Raw genomic sequence first — 18,182 nt, forward strand, 5'->3', positions numbered from 1 at the left:
TGGAGCACTTGAGAATGTGCTGTCATGGCTGCCTGGGGCTGGCAGATTGCCAAATGCACCCCAGGCTGGGGAGACCAGAATCGAGGGCCTTGAACACAGGTCTCAGAGTCCAAAACTCTCTCTGCTCTTTCCCTTGGAAGCCAGTGGCAGGCTTGTGTGTGTGTGTGTGGGGGGGGGGGGGTCTCAGCTTCTCTGAGCCCATTTCCTCTCTGTGAAGCAGGGTGATAATGGCACTTCAAAGGTTGCTGGGTTAAGTTAGGTCATTTATGTAAAGTGCCTTGCTCCAAGCAAGCTCCCAATGGAGGCTTCTTGACCATGATCTGTGGACACTCCTTTTTTATAGCCGGCTGTATGGGGCCTGGTCAGAGCCTTAGGAAGCTGGAGTATGCCCGTACATCAACAGCAAGCTGGGAATTTCTAACCCAAAACTTTCCATGGTGTCCTGGCCCACAGGGGACTAGGGAACGGAAAGCCAGCTGGGAGGATCTGTCCAGCCACAGGCTTTGGCGCCTGAGGTCTCAGCCGAAAGGGGTTCGGTTTCCTCTCCCAGATTATGCAAACAACAACAGACCTGTGTGATCTCAGGGCAGCAGGGGCACAGGAGGAAAATATTAGCCGCCAAAGAATTCTGTTTTGGCGGGTTTTGCTCCAGAACTTCCTGACTGCTTGCAAAGCCATCCGTGTGCTTGGTGCCCTGGCCTCCTTGGGAAATGGCCTCCCCGTGGGGGACTGACAGAGATACCGACAGGAGAGTAAGGGAGACACGGCCCTCCGGGCCAGCCCATGGGGCAGTGGGAAGGGCAATGGCTCTGGTATTCTAGATGGCTCCTTTCTGCCCTCCAGTTACTCTCACACCTTCCCCTATGCTCACACACAATGCTTACTATTGTCAGCCTGGCTTCCCTGCTGTGCCCCTCTTGGCTGACCTGTGTACCCAGCAGAGCAGTGCTCAGTACCTCGCACTAGGTGCACCAGGACCTGAACCCTGACCGTTGCACACTCCAGGGCCACAAGCCCCAAACCCTTACTGACCCAGCTTCCTGCTGACTGCTTTTTGGGTGGATCTGGGGTGGTGGGTAGAGAGAGCAGCGGCCGCAGGACTGGGGGCCAAACACAGCTTCACTGTAAGAAGAGTACACTTGTAACCTCTGTGGACCTTTTCCTTTTACCCCTTCACAGTTTCCCGCCTGTCCCTGACACCACGCTGGCTCTTGGGAGAAGCTGGTTACTACTCATATCACCCTGCTTCCAGATTGGGATATACAGGCTGGGGGCTGACTGGGCTTCCCCTCCTGGAGGCCCAGGGCCTGGATTTGGAGTTTGAGGAATTTGTACACACTCTCCTGTACCAGGCAGTGATGTTCATGGTGGGTGGTAAGAGCTAAGGGGTGCAGAGAGGCTCCCCAGAGACTCAGTTGCATGCAGAGATGGTCTGGGGCTGAGGCCGTGTCTGCTTGTGGATGATGGGACAGTCACAATGAAAACTAAGGTCAAAGCTAAGGGTGACCCCGGCAGCGCATCTCAGGCAAGATGATCACAGACACAGCCTGTCCTGCATTTCCTGGGTAGACCACAGGTCTGAGAGGGGTTGAAAGTGAATCCTGGGACGCCTGGAGCTGCTGAGATGGACGGAGAAGGCTAGTTGGAAGGAGCACTCAAGGTACATGATTCAGGACTTAGATTTACTTATAGACACCAAACGGAGCTCACCATTCAGCTCTCTTCAGATAGGCTCTGTGTTCTGAAGTCCCACGCCTCCTGCTGCAGCAGCCAGAGTCAGAGATGTGGGGTTCAGTGTCCTGAGGCTGGTGCCATTTCCTAGCCCCTCCCACATGCCCCCAAAGAGGCCATTTGGGAGTTAGCCGGAGTGTCTGGTGGCAGAATGGTCTCTCTTAGGTTTCTACTTGATTTCAAGTCAGTTTAGGGGGCCAAAAGTTGTTAAACAAAGAAGGTCTCCAGCTTGGCAGGCTGGGGCTGGCAGGTGCTGCTCCCTAGCAGGGCAGAATCCAGTCTATCCCTGGGACCAAGGACTCCCTTGTGACTTGTTTGCTGCGGCCTGGCTCTGCTGCTCAACCCTATTCCTGGGACTGAACAGGGAGCATGGCATAGTCAGGTGACCAATGGACACTTGTTTCTGTAAACAATGGATGGCTAAGAGGAGACCAGAGTGCCGCCTTAGCTTGGCAGTGGGTGGCTCCTCCACCGGAGTTCCAGAGTCAGGTCACGCCTCCTGTCAGCTTCTCCCAGGGTTCGTCAGGACTGAGTGGCGATGTGATGGGAACAGGAGGAGAGCCGGTGCTAACAACTGGGACATCTCCGGTCAGCTGGGGCCCATTGTGGTCTCTTCCTGCTACTGCTGCCTGCTGGTTTTGCTACTCTTGTGTTTCTGCCCCCCTGGCAGCCAGGGTCACACCCACGGTGTGTCTTTCTGGCCTTGTCTGTTCTTAGATACAACCTGGAAATGTCTGTCTGACTCATGGGCTTTCCAGGCACACTGGAGAGCCAGGATTCCAGCTTAGAAACTCAGCTGCCTCAGCCCCAGCTGCTCGAATGATTGCTTGACGTTATCTCAGTTGTCCTCCATGCTCACCTTAGTTCTGGCCACGGCAGTGAGAGCTGGGGACAATCCTCTCCACCCTGGAGTTCCTAGCTGGCCGGGATCACAGACATATACATAGGATTAGGAATCCAGGCTTTGTGGGGAGCTCTCTGTCCTGGGTTCAGATCTCAGCCCTGCCACTTACTGTCTACAGAGTTCCCTTGAGAACATAGACAAGAGCTCTCTGGCCGGCCTCCACTAGTGGAGAAGGTTTGGTGTTCTCTGGGTAAGTGCTAGATAGATAAGCAGACACGGGCCGGGAAGCCTTCTCTGGCCTCCTAGGTGACACATGATTCCCTAATAATTCCTCCTGCATGGTCTGTGCATCACATGGGAGAAGTTAGCCCACTCTGAAACTACAGACTCCTTGATAAATTCCAAAATGGCAGAGGCAGTAAGTGTGATTCAAGGAAAACCCCCATGTCGGAAGCCTTGGTGTCCGGCTCTTCCAGCAAGGCAGAGGTTCTCTGCAGTTCTGTCCAGAGCTGCAAACACTCCTTCCCTGGCACCCTCGGCTCTGAATCCTGCTACCCACTGCTGCCAGCACAGATGCCAGGGAGGGGGCAGGGCTGGTGTCAGAGCGCAGAGACACAGGGACTGTCTGACAGTGTGTTTCTCCAGCCTCAGCTCCCATCCTCCTGATTCTCTCATCTCTCAGTCCTGTTCTGTACTTCTAAGGCCTTCTCTCCCCTATTACTTTCTTACATGGATTGTAGTGGTCTCTGCCTTAGACTGGGGTCTTGCTAAGAAATACTTCAGTATGTTTTCTTAAGCAAAGGAAACCCCTTGTCTCCCTCTCACCAACACACAGAACCACAGAGACATTGGGATCCATTCTCTTCAACACTACAGATATCTGAGGCAGGGCCGGTTTCCATGTGGGGAAAAGTAGAAAGACTGAGTCCAAGTCCAGAGTGGACCTCCATTTACTTATGGGACTTTTTGTTCTAGCTCTGCCCGGCAGCTCCCTCCCCTTGGGATGTGTTCACTCTCTTGCTCGAGGAGGCCTGGCTTCCCTTGGTTAGGTCTCTATCTCCCTGTGTTTTTAGAGCTTGGCTTGATGTGCAGTCTGCTCCTACCTCGATGCTTCTCCTAGTGACAGACCCTGTTTGGTTTGCTGGTTCCTTTGCCTTACGTATGCATTGAAGGGGTCCCCTGGAGCTTGGCATTTGAGAGGCAAGCTGTGCGGTGATTGAGTGTGAGCCATTGAACTGGGCTACAGGTCCTACCACCTGGCCCAGTAACTTTCCCCTATGGGTCCTCTGTTCTCACATGAGCCAAGGATGCTAGGAGCCCTGCCTCCTAGTGGACAGGAATGAATACAGAGGCAAGTACTCTCAGCCCCTGAGCTGACTGGTGGAAGCATTTGGGGCAGCACTTGGCCCAGATCACTGTGGTACTCCAGGGTCCCTGACACTTCAAGTGGCTTGCTGTTACTTGTGTTGGATAGTTGCTTTCCTCAAAAACTGACACCCTGCTTGGTAAGGCCAACAGCTGGAAGTGCAGGGAGTCCCCAACCCTCCCAGGCCTGTGTCCAGATAACACTTCAGAGACAGTGCAGCCAAATCCCGAGGCAGAGGGGGTGAAGGGAGCAGGGCAGGTGTCCTGGTGGGGGCTTGTGCGCTTCTGTGCGGACTGGCCCAGTTCCATCTCCACGCTCATGGCTATACCATCCCCACCTCCCAGTGTTCCCTTCCTTTCCATCTGGAGTTCTCCTGAACTAAGAGTCTTCCCAAGAAGGGAAGGGAACAGCCCACCGCCCGCCCTAATCTTCTCCAGTTTTGTAATGGGTTGAGTTTGCCATAATTGACCAGCAGTGACAGTCTAGAGAGCGTGGCCATGTTGAAGAGCTGTCTGCCAGGATGCGCAGAGATGGGACTGAAGACTGCCCCTCGCTGACCCGTGCTTCCCTGAGTGAGGAACAAGGTCCACTCAAAGGTTTAATGGCTCCCTGTTAAATTTCAAAATAGAAAAGGTGGTAGAGTTTAAGGTGTAGGTACTTAACCTGTGGGTAGCGACCCTTGGGGTCGAATAACCCTTTGTCAGGAATCACATATCAGGTATCCTGCATATTAGATATTCGCATTATGATTCCTAGCAGTAGCAAACTTATAGTTATGAAGTGGCAATGAAAATTTATGGATGGAGGGTCACCACAACACAAGGGGTCGCAACATTAGGAAGGTTGAGAACCAGTGGTTTAAGAGAAACCGCAGAAGTGTGCTACCTCTCCAGCAGAATTCTGGGAGGAAGGAGTCCTTCTGGGATACAGATAACTCCCTGTACCTGGCCATTAGGGGTCAGAGGGTCTCCTGAGAATGGGGTTCCGGCATTCTCTGAGTCAGGTAGGCAAAAGCCTTTCAACTGTGCATCACTTGGATGGGTAAGTTAGTGAACTTTGCTCTAGAGACTGCTCTGCTCCCCACACCTGCCCTCTCCTTTCTCTTGTTAGGGGAGGCACCACACGCAGCCTCCTGGGTGAGATACTGACTGTGCCCAGAGAGGCTTTGGTTGGGTAGCCAATTCTAATGTGAGTCTTCTTTTCTGTTCTCTTTGAAGGCTCTTCAGAAGACTTGAAATTTTGCGTGCTGTACCTGGCCGAGGTGAGTCCCTCTCTCTGATTTGGAGGAGTGTGACCTGGTACTTGAGGAAAGAGGTGGGACCAGGCTTGAGGTTGGCTTCCATATAATCATGCAACGACCGAAGACCAAGTCAGAGACAGTTTCTTACTGTGTAGAACACAGCCGACCCTGTTTACTTCTGCATGAAAGGGCAGCTAAACAGGTGGTACTCGGGATGGCCCCTGAGATACCCTGCTTGGGCCCGCTGCTGTCCCTGTCCCTGCAGGCATCCTGAGGGCGTGGCCCGACAGCTGCACACAGCTGCACACTGCCCTGTTTATTTATTTACTCGCCCCTCTTCTGGAGACGGCCCAGCTCCCACGCCTGCTTCTTTCACCCTCTTTTTCCAGGAAGTACCACCCCCATTCCTCCTACAAAGGCTTGTCAGTGTTTCAAAGGCCTCAAGGTAATTGTACCTTCACCTGGCCAGATAGTGCAAGCTTAAAGCAGTCACCACGTGTCCGTGTTTGGCTCAGAGAGATGCCCACAAGAGGGACCGACACTCTTGATGATCTCGGATTAGAAGCTTGTGGAGGCTCGTGTACCTTTCAGGAGCAAAACCAAGCAAAGCTTTTGCTCCATGTGTTTGCAGGGCTCTAACCAGAGAGGCCCTTGGTGACGAAAAATCTGAGGGCCACCAAGTCATCCAAATTCTCTTCAGTTTCCTGTGTAATTTTCTGTTCCCAGCCTTGTTCTGATGACATGTGGCATCTGTCCAAGCAAGGCCCATCTCTGCCTTCTGCTGTCTTGTGTCTGTATGATAGGGATGACCTAAAGGGCTGGCCGAGAGGAATATACCTTTCTGAAAAGGGATTTGCATCACCTGGGATTGAAAAGCATTCCTTCAGTTTCTGGCTAAGAACCCAGGAACAAGAAAGTTTACCGGGAACTTGAGAGTTGCCAAGAAGCAAGGTTTCATAGTAGAACTGGGGACTCAGGTCTGAAAGTAGACCTGCAGGCAGTGGAGATTCTCCCCCGTGTCAACCACAGTCCAGCCCAGGCACAGGAGTGGCTGGTAAAATCCCTTCATCACTGGAAGGCGTTCAGTTCCACAGAGCTGAGCAAGCCAAGTATAGACAGGAGGAATGGTGGCAGAGATGTACCCACTGCCCCTCTGGCTTCCCATGTGCTCCCCAGCTTCTGAAACGAGGCTGAGGTTCTCTAACAGCAAGAGTGCTTCCTGCCAGACTGATGTTTTGTTGCTTCTGAGACCTCCTTTCTAGTTCTCTAAAGATTGGCAAAGGGCTATTGATCTGAGGTCTCGAGTTTCCGGAATGTACCAGGTGATCTGACCCTGAGGGACTGGGAGAGTGCATTTCTCAGGCAGCTGGGAGCTGGGAGCCGGGAGCCTCTCACCTTAATGGGCTTCTCCTAATGAGGAGCAAACCTTGGTGCGGGGAGGACCACACTGCTTGGCCCTGAGCATTCTTGTTGTAGGTGGTGTTGAGCCTCCTGGAGATCCCTAAACAAATCTTAGTTAGAATTTCTATGGAATAGTTTAGTCTCCCTTGCCTGATATGCTAGTGACACCCAAGAAGAAACTGGGAGGATTTGAGGTTTTAAGAGGTATTTTTTCCGTCTGCATTCAGAAAAGTCACAACTGTCCTGGGGACAACATCTTGGTCCTGGGTAGGGTTATCCTGAGCAGTCTTGTTCTCATTTCTCTCTCTCTCTCTCTCTCTCTCTCTCTCTCTCTCTCTCTCTCTCTCTCTCTTTCTCTTTCTTTCTCCTTCCTTCCTTCTTTCCTTCCTTCCTTCTTTCTTTTTTTCGAGACAGAGTTTCTCTCTTCAGCTATGGCAGTCCTAGATAGAACTCACTCTGTAGATCAGGGTGCCTTCAAATTTAGAGATCCGCCTGCCTCTGTCTCCTGAGTGCTGGGATTAAAGGTGTGCGCCATCACTCCTGGTCTGCTCTAAGCAGTCATAATTCCAAGGACAGGTGTCCCTCAGTCCTTCTGAATCTGGGATATATGCAGCCCACAACTGGCTTCAGAGCATGGGGCATATTGTCTGGGAACCATTTTCTCTCTCCTTTATGACATGGGGTTGACTCTATTCATTGAAGAAGCTAGTTTTGGGAATGAGGAGGCTCTGCCATTTCTTGAGTGATCTGGATCAGGTTACATACTCCTGACATAGACAGTGAGTCTATAACATTTCTTGCAGGGTTGTAATGTTAAAATGAGATTCAATAAGACAATGCATCTAAAACACTTAGCCCAGAGCCCAGCCCTCAGCATGCTCAGCCAGTAGCAGCCAAGTAGTAATTAGATCAACACAGGAGGAAGGACTTTTCATGTCCGTTTACTCTCCATTAGAGGTCTCATGTTTTAGAACGACAGCTTGGTGGACTTTCTCACTTCCCAGGTAACACCTACGTGGTTATACAGGCCTGGCAAGATCCCAGGTTCTGGAGTTAGTTAGGATCGTCTTAAGGTTTGGCCCCTCAGAGTCTTAGTTATCTTATACTCCCACCCCCCAAATGGTGGCAGCAGTATCTTTCTTGTCTGCCTGCCTCCTCTGTCCATCAGGAGAGAATGAGATGAAACAAGTTTATCATGGCACATGGACAGGCTTCAGTTACTGCTGAAGCTGTTTAGGTTTTTACAAAGATAAAATCAGTTTAAAACAAGGATGTTAGGAATGATTTTTTTTTTTAAAAGAGGCCAAGAAGAGCTGGGAGTCTGGTTGGATTTGAGGATACAGTCAAGTGCAGGGGTCCCCCACCTAGTGCTGTGGGACGAGATTTATGCAGCTAAGAAGCCTGTGTTTGGTCACGCATCCCACAGTCAGAAGACAGTGCCTCTGAGTGGACAGGATACCTTTAGGAGGGCTTGCAGCCTTGACCCTGGAATCTGCTATTGAAGCCATTGAGCAAGTCAGAATTGAAGCTGACTAATTGGGTCATTTGGAGCACACGGAATTATGACAGATGGTTCACATGTGGGCCAGCTGGCAGGCAATGAGGACTCACAGTTTGGACAGATTTGGGCAGGTAGGGAGTTAGCCTCTCTTCAGGGAGCTGGCTCTCTCTCTCTTGGCTAGACCACTCTTTGAAACCCAGGCTCCTTCTAAAAATGTTTCTCCTTGTAAGACAGTCCCACCTGGGGCTAGGTCCTGGGTGCCGAGGAAGCCTTCTTAGTTCTCAAGCATTGTAGCAGGTGCTAGTTTCAAACTGTCAGGTGTGGTTCTGTCCTTTGCTGGACAGACCGACAGTAAAGTTGCCATCCCTGATCCGGGATATCATTCTTGTAAGGAGATTCTGGAGGAGGCTCTGGGCTCAGCTGCTGGCTGCGTGACTCACTGAATCGTATGTAATCATTACAAATGGCCTGGTGGCTATCCCAGGTAAGAACCCCAAGGACCTTTCTAAGAAGTGTTTCTTGAAGGTGTCAGTAGTATAGAACAGCCACCGCTGCTCCCTCGAAAGGCTGTTGGAAGAAATATCAAGGCATGCTAGTGAAGAGCTTGGTGCTGTGGAAGTCAATTCAGGATTAGGGTCAGGGATGCTGGCTGCACTCAAGAAGCTTTCCTGTGTCTTTTAGGGAGAGACTTGCCATGCCAGAGTAGCAAGCAGCTGTACAAAAAGCGTCTTGTGACCACCACAACTAGAGAGCCCCCTGACCTACATAAAGTTTCTTCTGATGGCATGATACTCCCGTTGCCTCCAGGCTGTAAGACAGAGCAATCCTACCAGCAAGGGGTGTAAAAGCCTCACTGGGAGGTGATATCTTCCAGAGCTTAGAGATGAAATTGCAGCAGGTGGCTCTCCCGGCTCAGTATTTCCCTCTGATTGATTCATTGGCTTCAAGATTCAGAGAACCCCTTGGCCATTCTGAACCTTGGTCTTCCCCTTCCATAAAGGGGAATAACAATCCACACCCCAGCTAGGCATGGTAGCACATGTCTGTGGTCCAGAGGTAGCAGAAGGATCACATGTTTCTGGGCAGCCTGGACTTGGCAGTAAGTTCCAGGCTGGGCTGAGCTAAAGGATCATGAGCTCAAAAAAATCAAGGGCTGGGAGTAGAGTGCTTGCTTAGCATGTGTACAAAATTGGGTTTGATCCATAGCAATAAAATAAAATAAAAGAATAGAGAATCCGCACCTTCTCCGCTTCTTGAAATTGTCCAGATCAAAATGAGATCATAGATACAGACTACATTATAACACAGTTGATAAATTAGGTGGAGAATAGTCAGAAGCCCACATGGTGAGGTAAGAGCAGGGCTAGGAGGCTCAAGCTGGGCCGTGTTTGTAAAGCGGTGGCCTTTCAAGGCTGGACAGGACCTTCTTGGTCCCTCCCACTTAGGGGAACACCATGAGGCAGGAAGCAGAGGGCCCACTGCTTGCTGGGCTCCCCCGGGAAGCTGAGGCTTATTTGCTCTGCAGTGGGGAGGAGTGGTCTGGGAAGTGGAGGACCTGACTTTAAGTGAAGCATGGGCTTGCCACAGCTCATCCTCTCAGCTCCCTCTCCCTCGTGCTTTTAGGAAAAAAGCTTCTCAGTATTTTGCAGCATGAGAGGATGGCAAGCGCTCCAGGAACACAGGATGGGAGGCGTCCCTGCCCTCGATAGAGGCTGGATGTGAGAAGTAGCTGCACTGCTGTATGCCATGGTCCATGGAAGTCCTTCCTGCTTTGTAGATTTGGGGTGCAGGCAATGCCACTATTCTATAGAACACTTCTGACTTTCTAGGGGTTGGGAGCTGAGAAACCAAGTCTGCAGAATGGAGAGACTGGGTGATACGTGGTCTTTCTCTCCCAGCTCACGCTCTTGACTCCTTGGCTGAGTATTAGCAGCAGCGGGTGAAGAACACCTTGCCATCTTCTGGTCCTAGCGCCTCGTGGGGGCTGGGGAGACCCTGCGCGCTAGGAGTTACACTACCTTGCCCCCCGAATGCCCTGACTGCTTCAGGGACTGACTGACTGGTGCTGTATCAAAGTTGCCCTGGGTCTATTGTCATCATGGAAGTTCTTCCAGGCAGCCAGAGTGCTTTCCCAATATTGTGCTAGGTCCAGATGAAGAGGGCCTTCTATAGGTGTTTGTCGTAAGCAAGATTCAAATGTCAGCCAGACTAACACTACACAGCAGCTGATGAGAGCCCCAGCTCAGGTGCAGGGTGGTGTTAGCAAGCCCTGTGATTGCCCGTCCTACACTTCCCCAAGGGACTCCAGTTCTGTGGCTGTGCTCATCCAACCCAGCGAACCTTGACCTGTGATCTGAAGAAGGGTGCCATGAGAGAAGGGGGTTCTGTGGTCTTTGGGGTGGGGAGAGTTCTGTGTCCACAGAGCACAAGCTCAAGAGCTTGGTCCTTTGGCTTCTGCACGTGATCCCCAGCTGCTGCCTTGTGCAGTCTGTTCCAAGGGTGACCTCACCCTCCGGCCTGCAGCTCTCCACAGACTTCCACTGTAGAGAGAGCCATTGCCTCCCTCCCCTACTCAGACTGTGGCCTTGTGCCTCCCAAATGGCCCTACTTCCCTGCTCCTCTGCCCACCTCAGTGCCACAAGGGATTGGTGTGTATTTGTTGCTCCTAGCTGACGCTCCCTTCCCTGATGTAGCCTCTCCCTCTGGAGCCTAGGGGTGGGCTTGGGCCCTGGAACCCCTTGAGTCAGGGAGCAGCCCTGACCAGCCATTCCTCTCTCTTCTCCCTGACGTCAGAAGGCAGAGTGCTTGTTCACTTTGGAGGCTCACTCACAGGAGCAGAAGAAGAGGGTGTGCTGGTGCCTGTCAGAGAACATCGCTAAGCAGCAACAGCTGGCCGTATCGCCCCTGGAGAGGAAGGTAAGGGCTCTGCCAGTGGCTGCAGCCCTGGCTGCTACCTTTCCCCTCAGCTAGCCTTGGATCTGAGCTGGGAGCCGTCCTGATCTTAGCCCCTGGACCAGGGCAGTGGGCTTGGCAAAAGGTCTGTGTTTGAATATCTCTCCTCAGGGTTTTCTATGGGTCTTTGGAATGGGTTTGGCATTGTTTGCCAAAGGAACAACAGTCAAACTGGGCATAGGCCATCAGTTTGCTGTTCGGTTTGCTGATGGCAAGGTTTAACTGTCCTTCTGCTGTTGCATAGGTGGTGTCCGGGGCAACACACTGCTGTTAACACTAGCCCAGGACAGACATAACTGAGGGGATGTTTGTGGTAGAACACTATAGTTTGATGCTTGCCAGAGCCGAGTGAAACTGACTTTGGATTGCTGAGGCCTGGGGCTGGCCAGCTGGAACATCAGGGCGATTACCAATGACCAGGGAAGGCTGAGCTGGGCTGGCACAGCTCTGTGCCGGGGGCGCAGATGAGATGGGAGCCAGGTAACAGTCCCCTCTGATACTCAGATGCCTGCCACACGGCACAGGCCTCTCCGCACTGTGAGTCGTTCAGGTGTGTTTTCTTACCACAAGTGCTGGCCACTTGGAGTTTGGGGTGTTGGCTGCAGAAGCTGCTGAGATGGTAGATCTGTTAGCTCTCAGGGAAGAGGAGATGAGGAGCCTGAAGCTTGCCCACCTGTGGGCCTTGTTGCTATTTGATATATTTGGGCTACCAAGCCATGTGCCCTGGCTGTCAGAGGGGGCAGTAAGCTCATGGAAGAGGTGCTGGCAACCCCTCTGTTCAATGGTAGACAGCTGCTCTCCAGCAAACTGGCAAGGGCAGTGAGGATCAGGGCACTGCATCATCCTAGACTTTGAAAGGTGTTTTAATGGGAGATACTGGTCAAACATGGTTGCTGGTGACCAGTGTAACTATGGGCGAGTCCTTTTGTTGCCCATGCTTTGGTGACTCCATCAGAGGGGCAGTGGTTCCTCCCTTAAGGACTGCTGTGGGCATTAACTGGGAGAGCAGATGCAGTTCACGGTGTAGCACCAAGTATGTAGCAGGTGTTCATTCAGCAAACACTGAGTGGAGTGCACCGTTCTCCCCACCCCATCATCACAGTGCTCCAACACCATGGCTATAAGTAGGCTGTCTTACCCCCATGGATCTGTGCTGCCTGAGCAAAGGTCGTTTTTCCTTCAGTGGTAGACTCCCAGGTCACCCAAGGTCAGCACTCCTGCTACTGTTTCCTTTTCCTTGGGCTTTCTTCCTCTCACCTGGGGGAAGAGTGCACTGTGCTTTTGACTCCAGAACTTGCTGACTCTGGAGAGCCACAGCCTCTCAATACCTTGGAGACACTTGAGCGCAGCCTCACCCGGGGATACGGGAACCTAAAGGCAGGCTAGGCTGTTTCAGAGAGGCTCTGGACCCTGCTCAGCAATGGGCTTAGTTGGCTGACCCTGAAAGGGGTTCCAGCCCTTGGCTCACCCCTAACATGTGGTTATCCCGGGCAGGCGCCAGCTCTGTAAGTGCATTGTTTGAGGAGCAGCCGGAGGGGGTGCAAAGGAGGGTGGAGGAGAGGCTGGCAGCTCGAACAGCTTTGGAGGTGTTTTGTGTGCCTGGGACCTGGGCCTGCCAAGATCTATACAGCTCCACTCTCCCAGGAAGTCAGTTATTGTGTGAGGCAACCTCCCCCCCCCCAGGGGGCCTGTGTTTTGCTGCTCAACCCTACCCAGCCACACCTCCACCATACCTACTTAAGGAATTTTAACAATGAATTTCTTGAGTCACTTAGAGTGCTTCTGGAAAGAAGTTCCGGTAAGTCTGATCCTCTCCAGCCCTCTAGCAGCCCAGGCAGGCTTCAGCAACTCTAATGACTCCACACTCCTCTCGGCCACCTGTGCTCAGCCTCAGGCGCTGCAAGCATCCTTCCCGAAGGCCGGCCTTCCCCAGCCTGGCCATAAAGGACAGATACTGTCCTTGGGAGGAGCAAGAAAGCCAAGCAGTTCTGGGAAGTTGGCTCTTGCTTCTTGGCTTGGAGGTTCTACTGGGACCAATGCTGCAGTGCATGCCTTTCCCTTCTGCCTCCTGTGGAACTGAGGACACTGTGTCTAGGCAACCTGCCCCATTCCAAGGCCTCTCTCACAGAGCAGCCATCAGACTCCCCGCTACCCTTTCCTTCCCCAGCCCCTGTTCCTCCCTGTCATGTTGCTTGTCCTTCTCCATTCACAAGCAGTGATAGGCACAGTTTGTCCTGAGAAGGACTGCAATGCTTATTGCGAGGACACAGGGAATGGAGAAGGCAGTGTAAAGAACAGCAGGCAGGTGTGGCACTTACCTGCAGCACAACCTGTGGCAACCACTCACGGCAGTTGGAAGTCTCCTGCCAGGTCCCTTCTGCTTTGTGATCCTAAGAGGCCAGGGACTGGAGCTAGCCACCTCTCTTAGGAAATTACACTCTGGAGAGTTCTTTCTCTTTCATAACTTTCTGTAACATATGTGGGAAGGGAGGAGAAGGTCTGTGGCATGTGTGTCTGCCTGTCCGTCTGTGTCTTTGTGTATTGGTCAGAGGTCTATGTCGGGTGTCTTCTTCAGTTGCTTTTCACCTTAGTTTTAGAGATAGCATCTCTCACGGAAACTGAAGTTCACTGATTATGCAAGGCTGTCTGGCCGAGAGCTCCTAGGATCCGCCTGTTCCAGCCTGGCTGCTGGGTTTCCAGATTCAGATCCTCATGCTTGTGCACAAGTATAGTGTCTACAGAACCATCTGCTCCAACTGCTACCTTCACCCTTCTGAGACAGGGCCACATATAGCCTGGGCTGGCCTCAAACTCCATGTGTAGCTGAGGACGACCTTAAACTTTGAATCCCTTCTGCCTCAACTTCCCAAGTACTAAAAGTACACACATATACCACTACACCCAGCTTATACAGTCTTGGGAATTGAACCCAGGACTTTGTGCGTGACAAGGACGTCCTCTTCTCAGCTGAGTTCCATCCTCAGCCTTCAGCATGTTCTGCCTCTTGTCCCGTCCCAGCTACTTTCCTCACTCAGCACCCATGCTTGTCTGTAGAACTCTGTGCACTCTTGCTTCCTTACATGTCCCTGGAGGGCGTTCTCACTCCTGCCTCTGATAACAGGGCCCAGGCTCCCTTTGCTGTATTCTGAGCACTACCGTGATGCTTCTCATTAGATCTGCTCAGAGCTGGTCCATGCTGTGGCCAGTGAGGCTTAAAGCTGCCAGGGACTGACTGATCTATACAATTTTGATTATTTGATCAAACACACATGATGAATGTGCCCCCCTGTGTCTGGCATTGCTTTAGATTCTCTGGGGTCACAGAGATGAATGGCACCTCATCTGGGGCCTTACCGGCTTCTAATCAGAAAGGGGTGATGTGGGACTGGAGTGGTGATCCCAGCATTGAGGCCATGGCTGTAGATCTGAGACTTGTCCACGGGGGTTGGTCCTGACTGTCCATTCATGGTTAACCTCCATTGGTACGTGGGTGCTTCTGCGACTGGACTCCAGAACCTTCGGAACAGAGTAGGCTTGATCAGTCTTCAGAGGCCTGAGGATGAGAAGGGTACAGGTACCAACCCTGTTGTCACGTGGAAGAATTTATCACATTCTCTCCTTCTCAGTCATAGACAACAGATAGTTCAAAATGATTGCATAGATATGTCAGCTTGGGAGAACCACTTAGCCTCCCTGAGGACATTTTTTATCAGCAAATCAGATTGGGTAGCCAGGGTTATTGTAAGGATCCGTTGGGGACTATGTAGGGTGTTGTGGCATGCAGGAGGACACTGTGATGCTCATCACTGTCTGTCAGGGTGATTATGTAGAATAATTTATTGTTATCCATGTTTACTGAGGTTGACACTGGTCCTCAAGCTCATGTGACAAGTGTTTTTTGACACTCCTGGGTAGCTACCTGCCAGATTCTAGAGCCCTGGCGGGGAAACTGAGGCCTGCTGGGCTCTCTCTGACTGTATGACTTCCAGTGCTCCACCTTGTCATCTCTCTGGGACAGCTAGAGATGGGTCTCGGAGACGCCAGGGACTGAGTGCTGTAGAAAGAAGCCCAGGCAGATCGTGGAGTCAGGCCGTCCTGATCAGAGTGGACAGCGAGCTAATTCCAGTTCTGTCTGGTTCCACAGAAACTTCACCCTTACGGCTCTCTCCAGCAGGAGATGGGGCCAGTCACCTCCTTCAAAGCCACCCAAGATAGAAGCTTTACCTCATCAGGACAGACTCTGATTGGCTGAACAAGCCCAAGGGCGGGACTGTGCTTCTGGCAACTTAACCCTATGGGGGCTTTTCCTATCACACAGTAACCTCATCTCAACTGGACCCAAAATGGAAGACCAAGATGGTGGGCCTAGGGTCATCTGGAGGGAGTGGTCCCGAGGGTGTGTATGGACTGGCAACAGGAGGAACAGTGGTGTGAGAGACCCTGTGGGCTTGTGCAGAGTGGTCCCGGAAGTCCCGGATGGAGAAGATTCTGCAGCAAACTCCCTTCAAGCAGAAGGAGGCTGAATGGCACCTGGGCACCTGCCTGGGCACAGCAGGAAAGAGGGAGGGGTCACTTTAATGGAGAAATGCCTGTGACCCATTCCTGCCAGAAGATATCTTCCCACTCCTGTTTCATCTGGACACATTTACTTCTTCATTCAGTAGATACTGGGGGACATCTCCTTTATGCTAGGGGAACCCGTGCTCCCGTCAAGATCCCAGGCCTCTTAGTCCTGATAGAGAGATAACATTAAATAAATCAACACCAATTCATGATTACACACTGGGGGAGTCTGAACAGAACCATCGTAGATGTCTTCAGAGAGGGCGTTGGATCTAGCTGCTATGTGTGGGGTATGATGGGGAAAGACATAGCTTGTAAGCCAAGGCCTATGGACTGGAAAGGAACCCACCAGCCAAAGACTTTGGAGAGAGCATTCCAGGCGGTGGAAACAGCACAGGAAGAGATGGGAAGGAGGGGGCATGGTGTGTTGAGGACTAGAGGGAGGCTAGTGTGGCTGCAGCTCTCCGAAGAGCACACATTTGGTGATCGTAGGGAGCCATGGAAGGCTTTTGAGGAAGGGTGTCACAGACCCCTCAAGTGTCTACAAGATCAGAGTGGCTGTGAGCCTGGTTAGGCCTCCCCTTCGGGCTTCCAGGCCAGGATAATAGTGACTTGTTCTACAGGGTGCTGGGATGGTAGGTATTGGATGCTAGGCTCTGGGACAAGGAGGGATGATTTCCTCAGCCCGGCCTGCCCTCATACCCCACTGGGTCTTGCTGTCACAGTGTTGTGAAGTTTGAGGCCTCCCTCATAAATACTCTTCTGGTCAGTCCAGATAGGACCAGTGCTGAGGGAATGTCCATGGCTCCTGTAACAGAAAAGCTTAGTTTTCCCAAGATGGGAAAGTTCGAAGTTGTCCTGCCCCCAGGCTCCATGGAGATCATCTATATCAGCACTGCCCCTCACGCCAAGGGGTCTTGAAGGAAGTCAGGACCTTATACTCAGAGAACTAGAGTCCAGGGTACAGGGCCAGTGATGGAAGCTGACCTTGTCCACTCCCTGTCCACCTAGCTGGGACTCTGGACTGGGCAGCTTGCACAGCCTTCCCTAACTGCAGAGATCCAGCAGGACAGAATCTCAAGGCTGTAGATTAAAGGGACATAGGCTACACTCTAGAGAGTATTTGTAGGTCTAGGTCTCCTGGGGGCCCTGAGCACAAAAGCTACAGTTATGGCCAAGGCCAGAGAAGCCCCCACCTTGGTCATGAAGGACCTTAGGGAAGATTCCTGTGCTATTCTGAGGTTGCCAGGGCCTCTAAACAGTGACCTAGAAGAGAGTGTGTCCCTTATTTCAGTTTCTCTTCCTTCTAACATAGAATGAGACCATGTTGAGTCATCAGGCTGATGGGAAATGGGCTGAACCTGCAGGTGTCAGACTCACGTCCAGCCCAGTATGGAAAGAGGCTGCTTGGCCTGGTCCAGGGGGTATGTAGCACCCTGTGCCAGCCAACGATCAGCCTGAGGGTCTGTGCACACAGCACACTACACTTTGATTTCATTTGATTCTCTTACATTAAGGGGACCATGAGGCACAGGAGAATTGCCAGTCCAGGAAATCAACAAACAGTCTTGTCTCTCCTGGGTCTGGGGACCTGTGTCCAGCAGAGAAGTACAGAAGACTTGTGTCTGAGCTCTTGGCTCAGGAAATGGAGGATCTGAACATAACACCCATCCCTGGGAAGGGCCATTCTCCCTGATAAGCTCCTGCGCAGGACAGATTCTCCCATCAAGCTCTCAGGCCTGCTGCTGACGGAGCCCTGGGCTAGCTCGCTCAGTGGCTGTGGTGATTGTCCTGCCTCATGAATCAATGCGACAATTAATTTGGTGTCGCGGACCCCGAGAAGATGAAATATGACCTAGTGGCCTCTGCTCTTTAGTCCATCCCAGCTGTTCAAGAGAATGACCAAGCTCTCAACATTGCCTCTGAGAGTCATAATCACAGGAAACATAGCTGGGCTCCTCCCTGACACATAAATCACACTAAGAAGCACACAATGACCTCTTTCCTGATGGACCAATTGTCTTGGGTGGTGTCTTTGGACCCAGAACTGGGAGGATGGGAGCACAACTGCTTTATTGTTGGAAGGCCATTTGTGAGATTTAAATACAAAGTGCCCCTTTTAGTCTCCTGTGTGTTCTTGGATCCCTTTCTGTGTCTTGGGCTCTGAGTCCTCTGAAGCTCATCTTCCATATAAGTTGTCATGTCTGAGTCTGCTGGCCCTTTAGGAGCTGTAACCACATGGACCTTCTGGGAGTGGTGAGATATTATTAATTTCTCCTCTAACTTTTGCCATCAGAGCCTTACTAATCATAACCAGTTTCAAGGCACTAAGTAGGTTCTCCAGAGTAGAGGCATAGACGGTTTTGCCTTGTGGATGCATAACTACAGTGACTCCACAGTGAGCATGCACTTTGGGGATAGCAGTAGGGTGCCTAGCTTTGTCTCCTATTTTACGAATGGAACAGTGAAAGGTTCTGAGATGTTAAATGCCTTAGACTATGTCAGGCAGCTGGTAAGAGACCTAGACCATTGTCCTTTGTGGAGGCAAAGGTGGCAGGAGGCACATGTGCGTCTCAGACATCTT

General features: G+C 51.8%; 1 protein-coding gene across 4 annotated transcripts in view; it reads left to right on the plus strand.

Moving 5' to 3' along the window:
• LOC126493892 (regulator of G-protein signaling 3-like) overlaps positions 1-17,720 on the plus strand; it is a 79,582-nt gene extending 61,862 nt beyond the window's left edge. For 3 of the 4 annotated variants that reach the window (XM_050131002.1, XM_050131000.1, XM_050131003.1), the window contains 3 exons: positions 5,159-5,202; positions 10,877-10,999; positions 15,180-17,720. In XM_050131002.1, coding sequence (XP_049986959.1) covers positions 5,159-5,202; positions 10,877-10,999; positions 15,180-15,287 — 275 coding nt within the window. In that variant the 3' untranslated portion in view covers positions 15,288-17,720. The other variant, XM_050131001.1, reaches the window with a different exon arrangement.
• Positions 17,721-18,182: the final 462 nt, after the last annotated feature.

Source organism: Alexandromys fortis, unplaced genomic scaffold (genome assembly GCF_014885135.2).
Source record: "Alexandromys fortis isolate MF-2015 unplaced genomic scaffold, M_Fortis_MF-2015_v1.1 scaffold_352, whole genome shotgun sequence".
NCBI lineage: Eukaryota > Metazoa > Chordata > Mammalia > Rodentia > Cricetidae > Alexandromys > Alexandromys fortis.